At 48.5% G+C, this 9,563-nt stretch overlaps 1 protein-coding gene across 1 annotated transcript in view; it reads left to right on the forward strand.

The window, feature by feature from the left end:
- Positions 1 to 361: 361 nt before the first annotated feature.
- Positions 362 to 9,563, forward strand: part of SPP2 (secreted phosphoprotein 2) — a 20,668-nt gene continuing 11,466 nt past the window's right edge. The window contains exons 1-4 of the mRNA XM_006909888.3: positions 362 to 428; positions 526 to 650; positions 7,260 to 7,382; positions 8,512 to 8,619. Coding sequence (XP_006909950.1) covers positions 362 to 428; positions 526 to 650; positions 7,260 to 7,382; positions 8,512 to 8,619 — 423 coding nt within the window. The remainder of the gene's footprint in view (positions 429 to 525; positions 651 to 7,259; positions 7,383 to 8,511; positions 8,620 to 9,563) is intronic.

The raw sequence follows: 9,563 nt of genomic DNA on the forward strand, positions 1-9,563 counted from the left end.
ATCATTTTGTTGAAAAGAAAATTAAAATGGAGAGAATTCAGCTGTACGTGAGGATAAACTTAAGACCGAGGAAACACAAACCGTGCTCAGGAGTCCCCGAGTCTCTCGATATCTTTGCCGTGGGCTAAAGTCCCATGTCGAGGTCAAAACTTCAAACGTGGCCTCAAACTGGCACGCGTCCACAGGAAAGGGCCCCAGTAAACATTTGCCGTGGGATCAATCGTTTCTGGTAAAGCTGCAGACTGCGCCCGAGAGAGCAAAGCAGGTCACATTGGCTGAAGACCTGTCTCAGGAGGACCTGTCACCCCCGAGCGCACAGGTGCAGTCTCCCTGGCTCTGAACTACACTCACTCTTCCCAGAATGGAGCAGGTAGTGCTGAGGATGGTGCTAGTGTTTGTCCTTGGAACACACCGCTGGCCCTGCACAGGTAAGGGACTCAACGACAAGGCCCCCGCCCTCAACCCGCGTCGCCATCCCTGCTCATGAACCCCGGCTCACTGTGCCCCGTGTGCTTGTGTGTCCAGCTTTCCCGGTGTATGACTACGACCTGTCCTCCCTGCGGGAAGCGCTCAACGCCTCTGTGGCCAAGGTGAACTCGCAGGCCCTGAGCCCGTACCTGTTCCGGGCGTTCAGAAGCTCCCTCAGAAGAGTAAGTAGACATGCTCCCTTCGCCATGAATCCGCCCTGCCTTCCGGCTTGCTTTCCCTTCGGTTTGTTTGTTGGGTGCACTTTTTAATTTATTTTTCCAGTGTAAACCGATGACAGCTAGTCGTCTCCTTTATAGGTTTTTTTTTTTTTTTTTTTTGGGGGGCAGAGAAAGGATTTAATTTCAATTCTTGTCGTAAGGCCCTCCAAGCTCCTTTGGAGGCCTGATTCTTCTGCCATATTCTTCCCTCTGGCCCCATTTCCCGTTGCCAGATGTTCCTCCTCGCGCATCCTGCGTTTACAGCCAAAGTCCCCGTGGTTCCTCTTGAGATGCTTTATTAAGAGCTACTCGTTTATTAGAAATGAGGCTTTTTTCAGTTCGGCAGTTCTGCTTCTAATATTTCTAGGAAATAAATTCTGGCTTTTGAGCTAAAGAAATCCACCCTCCTTTGTCAATTTAGCAATAGTCTGTTTCCTGTTGACTTTGGGAAACGGAAAGATGGATTTTCTTGAGCTTCCAGTGACTCCATCTGTGACAGGCGAAGAAAGAGACGCAGAACTATCCTTCAAAGGAAATGGGAAGTGTAGACAGCTAGTCGCCTCCCGGTCCGCATCCCCAGGCGTTTTTACCGCCTAATGGCTCCAGCAGTGAGGGGCAGAAACGCCCTCAAAATGCCCTCAGGCTAGTTCAGGTCAAGACAGGAGGTAGGGATGTTCTATTAAGTGACAGGTCCTTCAGATGGAAAATCTGTGTGGCCGGCCACGTGGGACGGGAGCAGGGGCCTGGCCAGAAGCCCCTGTCCGAGGCCCGAGGGTCAGTGCTTTCCCTGTCTGCCAGCTCGCGTCGCCCGTCCCGGCTGGGTGCCACCTCAGCTAGCACTTACCTCGCTCCCTCTCTCACCGCGAAGAACACCTGGCTCGTGTCTCCAAATACAGCACGTTCATCACGACCCTTTGCTGCAGAAAATGGCTCAGCGTCCAATTTCCAGAGTCCTCGGAAATTAATTGAATTTTATGATTGGGTCATAGGTCCTGAGGATGGTGGGCTTTCGTTAGGTGCCCAGCCCATAACCAGGCCATTGTGGTTCAGAGTGGGGCCTGGGCATTGTGGTGTGCCAGCAATGTGACATGCCAGCGGTCGGCTGCCAAGCCGAGGTGTGACTTCTTTTCTCGCAGATACGGGGCCAGAATAGAGAACGCCATTCCTTGAGTCCTGCCGTATTGGTTTCTGTCTTTTGCATTTCACGAAATCCACTTGCGGTGTGGATAAATCAGCGTCCTCTTGCGGAGCTGGCAGATGAATAGTTCAAATTTACAATTGTAATTTAGCCGGTGCTCACCAAAGAAGAAATTGAGTAGTTAATTAAATGAATAAGAACAAGAGGATAGGTCCTGGGAGAGCCCATTCCCGACACCTTGGCAGTCTGGCCCGGGAAGTGAGTTGGTGCGAGGCATCACCACCCAGGCCACGTTCCAGCTCGTGTGCCGCCTTGGCACCGCAGACCGGAGCCCGGATACGCGTGCACCTGCAAATAAACACACTTAGGTAGGCGTGCGCGTGAGCCTTAATGAGCGCGTCCATACAAGAGAGCTCTCCGCCTGGCGTGCGCTGCTGGTCTAGCGGGAAGCCTGCCTCGTCTCGCTCCTCTCCGGCCTTTTCCGATCTCAGGCGACATTCACCAGGCTCCTACTATGCACACTTCGCTTCCTCGCCCTTCGGAAGGAAAAATCCTTTGATCTCTCCCCGCGACATGTCTTTTCTCTTAGGAGCGGGTCGCACTTGTTCTACGGTACATAGTAGTCACGTATTTTACAAACGCCCTAAAAACGGCCCCAAATACACAGTTCCCTCCACACGAGTAGCTGCGAGAGACACACTCAGAGGCAGCAGAGTCCTCAGGAGAGAGATGAAGGCAGAGATCACTGGCTCTTGGAAGAAGAAATGCAAATCGGCATGAAAAATGTTCGATCCCCCGATAGCCAAACAAATCAGAATTAAACTAACATGGCGAAATGGAAAAATAACGTGAAAAAGAACTCACACTTGCACGAGAGAGCGTAATTAGGGAAATTTATCTCTGGGAAGCGATACGGAAATGCGCGTTAAGCATATTTATAAGCACGTTAAATAAAGACATAACTTTCGATGGCATAGTTTCACTTCTAGGAATACGTCCAAAGGAGTCGCGTGGTTTAGTCATGTTTATAGACGTGCAGGAGTTCGGGGGCAGAGTTCAGTGGCCTTAGGGCGAAGGGTCGGCCCTGCTACTTTATTCCTGAGCTTGCTGAGTCAGCCCGCGGGCTCCAACCCCACTGCACAGCAGACTCACCCGGGAGCTTGAAATGTTCCCTACGTCGGGAGCGGCGGTGCCTGGTTACATACCTGTCTCCCGGGGCAGGGCTCGTATTCCTACCTGTTTGTCCTCCAGGTCATTCTACTCTGTGGCCCACTGGGTCTTACCTGTGGACCAGGATCAAATTCTCCTGCTATGGGTTTTAAGTTACTTACCTCTCGGGCACCACGTGTGAAAAAGGATGAGGAAAAATAAGGCAGCGTGACTTCGGCAATGACGGTTTCCTCGCTCCGCTGTAGCCGTCACTCTGACTGTTCCTTCAGGGGACACCGGTGGACAAAGGAAAGGTGGACAAAGGCCTCGCGCCGAAGACAGGAAGAGAAGTGGACGGACCAGGCTGTGCTTTCGTAGAGCTCAGGTTCCACCGGGCAGAGAGAGGGAGAGAAGGGCGAGGGGGAAGGGAGAAGGGAGAGAGGTGCCCGGTTACGCAAACGAATGAAGCGACTTCAGAGACGGGAGACACTGCGCAGGAAACAGATCACGTCGGTGGACGAATGGGCTGGGGCTGGGACAGCAGTCAGATGGGGCGGAAGTGTCCTGGGGAAGCTAAGACTCACCCAGTGACAAGAACTTCCAGTGATGAGAAGACCACTGGGAGGCCCCTGATGGACCACGAGACAGAGTCTGGCTAGAACCAAGTGAGCAGGGCTGAGGGCAGAGAAATGGGCCTGAGCTGGGAGAGTGGGCAGCCCCTGGCGGGGGCTGGGACGGCTTCAAACAGAGGAAGGCCTCGAAGGTCTTTGCATGTGTGGAAGATCTCTGGAGTTGCCGTGTGGGGTGGGCTGCGAGGGAAGAATCCGAGACAGCGACCTCAGGAAACCAGCAGCGATGAAAGGCAGCTGAGCCTCACGTGGGAGCAGGGAGCGGGGGGTGGGTGGGCTCGGGGACATTTGGGGGCAAAGTCATGGAAGCTTTGGGGCTCTTTGTGTCTATGCCCACTTCTGTCCATTTTTCCTTTCACATTCTTTGCGTTTCTTGCTTTTTGGCTTCCTAAATTATTCTTTATTTGCTATAGTTGATCTGATCTTTACTTTTTATCCAATAATAAGAGATTAACTTGAAAAACCTAAATCACGTGTTAGTTAGGCTTCACCAGATAGAACCAATAGAGTGTATATTCTATTATCTATCTATCTATCTATCTATCTATCTATCTATCTATCTATCTCTGTATTTATCTATCTATTATCTATCATCTATCTACTTATCTATCTGAGAGTGTTTGTTTGATTGACTGACTTGGCAGGCCAGTAGGCTGGAGACCCAGGGAAGTGTTTTAGTTCAAATCTCAAAGGTCATCTACTGGTAGAATTCCTTTTTGCTTGAGGGAGGTCAGTTTTTGTTCTATTCAGGCTTTCAACTGATTGGACGAGGCCCACCCAAATTATGGAGGGTAATCTGCTTTACTCTAGATCCACTAATTTAAACGTTAATCTCATCCAAAAACACTTTCACAGAAATATCCACAATCGTGTTTGATCAAATATCTGGGCACTGTAGCCCAGTCATGACACATAAAATTAAGCACTACGACCATCAAAAAAGAACTGTTATGGGTCTTTCATTGCTTATATGTTTTTATTTCTCTTTGAAATAAAGAACCGAAACCTGCTCACTATGAAAAGTCAGAAAGTACAACAAAAAAGAAACGCTAAAAGTAACATCCATTATCCATTCCTCTGAGATACTCACCATGAATATGTCAGAGGATACCTTTCGGTCTCTTTTTCTCTTCATCTGTAGGTATAAAATCTATCTTTTAAGGAAAACAGGACTGTACTGAACACCAATTGTAAAGTACTACGATTCGTTTCAGCAGCCATGCTGGGTTTGGGATTTTCTCCAGCTGATTCCTTTTTGCTGAGCAGTTGGTTCGTTCTATCTTTTTTCAAACAACACAGAGCAGAAATTCACTGGCCGAATGTGAGTCCAAATGAAAAAGCGAAGCTATTAGGCTTTTGAAATCTATTTTAGAAAAAGTGCTTAAAAGTGCTTAAAGATGCAAAAATAGTTTGCAGAATCATCTTATAGTTCAATAAAATGATCTGTACTCAAAAACCCAGTTTCAGTTTTTTAGACTCAGCTTTGGGGTCACTGTTCGCTTTCATCGAATCGCTCTAAGGGAAATTCCTGAAGCGTGATCAAAGCTGAAGAGCTGAAAACGCTCTCCTGCTCATGGGAGAACTCTTTATGTTTTATGAGGTTCAGATTTAATATTCAGTCTTCTAAAACTATACACGCACGTGGGAGTAACTGATGGCGAGGTTGTCTTTGTCCTACTTGTTTTCAGAAAACTCCACTTGTCCTGTGTCCTCACTCCTCATTTTGTCTTAGAAAGAGACATGACAACCCCCTTCTTGAGCATGGAGTTTGCCACTTATTTCCTAAACACATGCCCATTATTCCCACCCATAAGTGGTCTGCGCTTCTCACGGAATGTTGTCACCGACTCTCTCCTCGCTGGGCAGTAGGGTGAATGTGTCACCGCCTCAGATTTGCCAAGAGGTGAGCTGAGGAACTCGAGGAAAGAGGTTTTGGAGCCTGGGGGGTGTTATCGGTACTGGACCACGGCGGGCTCCCACCTGGTCCCCCTGTCGCCATCTTGTCCCTGCCCCAATGGGTTCTTGAAGCAGCCGTGGTGACTCAGCTCTGATCTCTTAAAACCCTCCGAGGACTTCTCGTTGCAGTGAGAATGAACTCTATACATCTTACGGGCTGCAATATCGTAAGTTGCCTGGCACACCTGCCTCTGCCGCGCCTGCCTCTGCCACATCGTGCGTGATTCTGCACACCCACCTCTGCCACCCCACGCGTGCTTCTCATCTTGCCCATTCTGCTCCGGCCACACCAGCCACTTCCCTTCTGCCACGAGACGCTGCCTCTGCTTCTCCTCACGTGTGAGCTCTTACCCAGCCTTTAAGTCTCAGCTGAAACACGCCTTCCTCAGGAGCATTCCTCTGGCACATTCTCTAGAGTAGCCGCTTCCTCCCGGCCACCCCCATTAGCATATTGTTCTTCATAGCACCATAATCTTCTGGAATGATCTCATTTGGTTTCTTTACTGTGTGCATTGTGGGGCACCCCCACTAGGATCTAAGCTGCCTGGAGCCTTCCCCGCTCTGCCTCTCGTGCTGGGCACACAGTGGGCGCTCAGTAAGTCACGAGGCTTCTGTGTCATCAGAACGCCACAGGTTCATTGGGAAGCATCCCATCCTTGGAGAAAGGGAGTTGAACATCGAGTAAAGTCATTCATAAATCAGAACCGATGAAGCAGAAAGAGGGGCTGGGTAACACTGGACTGCAGAGATATACTTACCACTTAATGACTTATGAAAGGAATTAAGAGATTCTGAAGCATTCTTTTAGGAAAAAGATACTTAAAAATACATGGAGTTGATTCTCATTCGTGGACGTTATATTCTGTGAGGTCGCTGTGAGGACTGGCTTCCTAAATCCTGAATGCTTGCTTCTACGGGAATAACAGTGAGGTTCCTGCAAGTCTCTGGTCACGATATTTTCATCAAGTGGTCAAAATATAACCATGTTTTATGCGTGTTTCTGTTTAAAGACACTTATTTATTAGCATTGAACTCACAGCCAGCAGCACTGCAATTCATGCCTGACAAAGCTTATGTGACACATGGATTTTCTCCATAAGACACGTCACAGCCTTTTGCACGTAGAAACACTAGATAGCACTTCGGCAGTCACTACGCTCGGGGGACATTTTAAACAGAAAATCACAGCACAAAAAGCAAAAAAGCATGGCACACACGGGACCCTGAAAATGACCCTTGACTACATACAGCGTGAAAGCCGAAACCGGAAGGCAGAGTGTCACCTTATTTGAACTCAGTTGGGAACCTGTGCATCGAGTGACAAGTTTTTTGCCATTCTGTGTGTGTCCATGAATGACCGCAAAGAGACCTCGAGAATTGAAATTCGGGGTTACAAATAAATTTTAGCTAGTAGGCAGCATGGAACCTGCGAAAAATGAGGATCAATTGTAAATGTAAGTCATTAGACGCGACGCTTCCCTTGGAGGCAGGACATGAACATTCCGGTTCCATCTTCTCCCTGAAGCTTTGTGTGCCTTTGGTAAAAAGCACCTTTTCCTCTGGGCTTCGGCATGAGGGAGGGCGTGGAACCAGGCGACTGGTTGCTTTATTGGTGGATGATTCAATAACGTTTTCTCATCACGCAGCATCGTGAACTTCAGAAACACATCGATGACAAACTGATGCTTTGTTTTCCTGAAGGTCAACGTCCTGGATGAGGACAGCTTGAGCATGGACCTAGAATTCAGCATTCGAGAGACGACGTGCAGGAGCAGTTCTGGAGAGGACCCTGCTACCTGTGACTTCCAGAGGGGCTATGACATGGTAAGCGTGCTGGGAAAAGCCACCATGCCAGAAACCAACGCGAGGAAGCACCTCGTCTACTTCCATGACCTGTTTCCAAGTCACACCGAGAGCTGGGCCACTGGCTGGGGTGTGGCCACACTGGAGGCACCGACCGTGTCCGCCCTGTGTTGCCTGGGTGGGGACAGTGTGGCCCAGTGGTTGCAGACTCGAGCTCTGGGGTCCTGAGTGATCCCGGCAAATTATTTAATCCCTGTTGCTTCAGTTACTTGCTCTTTAAAATGGGGATGATGATGGCTCCAGGCAAAGTGAATACAAAGAGGCTGACACCAAAGAAAAGTCCCAGAGACGTTTCAAATTCTACTTCCAATAATTTAAAACATCAGCTGTGAGATTCGCATTATTTTGTGGTCGAGCGCTGTGTAATATCTGTCTCCCCCACTAGCTCCGGCTCACTGGGGTCGGGAATGTGGTATATTCAGTTTTCTATCCCCAGTGACCAGAACACGGTCCGATGCTCGGTCAGCCCAGCATTTGCTTCCCGAGGTGTTTGTGTTCCGATGTGTGAGTTCTGGGGTTTTGTCACACTATCTTACACTATCGGCTTGATTACGTCAGGGTTGCTTCCCAATGATGTAAATCCTGAAAAGAAATCCTTTGTTTTGTTATTTGTTTCATGAAACTTTCCTCTGTGACTGGTTTACAAAGGACACAAGTGTCAATAAGTGTCTGTTTCTCATGAAATCTGAGGCTGAAGAAGAGGAAAGCAGAGTCCTTTGAGTTCTTTCCATGTCTTTCTTTCTTTCTTTCTTTCTTTCTTTCTTTCTTTCTTTCTTTCTTTCTTTCTTTCTTTCTTTCTTTTTTTTTGAGCGGGAAAGGAGTCAGTACAGCCCGCTCAATGCTCATGAAGAGAGTGCTTTCTTTCCCCGGGGACTTGTAGCAAACGCCTAAGGGATATTTAAATATTTCATTTGTTTCTGCTTAAGGTCTTGAGACATTTTCATTTTGGAAAAAGCGAAATGCCTCTGTGAGTTTTTCCTTTCTGTCTGCACCATTTTGTCAGGCCCCACAGGACCGCCTGATTTCTCGGGCGGGTCCTAACCCTTCTGTGGGCTGCTGGAGATGTGACTCATTGTTTTGCATTTTCCAGCCAGCAGCTGTTTGCAGAAGCACCGTGCGGATGTCTGCCCAGCGGGTGCAGGACGTGTGGGTTTACTGCCGCTGGTCCTCCAGCTCCGAGTCTAGCAGCAGTGAAGAGGTATGACCAGGGGCTTGATATCCTCCAGGACAGCCCCCCTTAGGGTCTGTGTGTCTGTGACAAGCAGACTGGTGTGGCAGAGTAGCCAGAACCTCACCCGGCCGTGGGCGAGCGTAGCGATGCTTCCTCACCTTGAATCCTCTAAGATCTTCCTTTCGACATTCCTTACTTCCTCGTGTTCTTCCTCTCCCTCTCTCTCTCCCTCCCTCCCTTTCTCTCCCTCCTCTTCTCCCCTCTAGTTCTCTCTCGATCCCCCACCTCCCCACACCCAGATTAGGAAAACAGCTTAAGGTACCAATTAGCAAACCTTCAAAGTTTTAGATCTAGGCATGTAGCCCGATGCCACTGTGGTTTGCTGGAAAACTAAGAGGGGCATTTTTGGACCCATGTTCAAAACTCTTTGCCTTCGACTTCATGATCTGTAGCTTCTTCATCTGTTAAATGCCAGGACCAAGGCCACCTGCTAGGCTGTTGAGAGAACTGAGTTGGTGAATATGACAGACCTGCGCTAGCATCCTCAGATAACAGATGGGCAGTGAATGGCAGGACACGTCTTGCCTCTTTCAATGAAAATGATTTGTGATAATTCTATAAAATTAATAAGAGTTACGTTTCTGACTTGAAATTGTATTACATATTTATTTGTCTGTCTGTTCGCTGTTTGTCTGCTTTTCTTACTAGAAGGTCTGGCTCGCGAGGGCGGGGCTTATTTTTCTGTTGGTCTAGAACGGCGTTTGATTCGGGCTAGGTGTTTGGTAAGCGCTTGTTGAATGAATATAAAAGACTGAGGAGGGGATGGTCAGGAGTCCAATAGAAGGAGGAGGAGGCCTCTTGACTTGAGGGATCGAAATGTAACCGTTAAGTTATTCGTTTATTCATAGCGGGGTAATATTCTCGACAGGTATTTTAAAAACGTTTTTTTACCATTATACAGCCAAATCTGT

This window comes from Pteropus alecto, unplaced genomic scaffold (assembly GCF_000325575.1).
Source record: "Pteropus alecto unplaced genomic scaffold, ASM32557v1 scaffold143, whole genome shotgun sequence".
NCBI classification, from domain to species: Eukaryota; Metazoa; Chordata; class Mammalia; order Chiroptera; family Pteropodidae; genus Pteropus; species Pteropus alecto.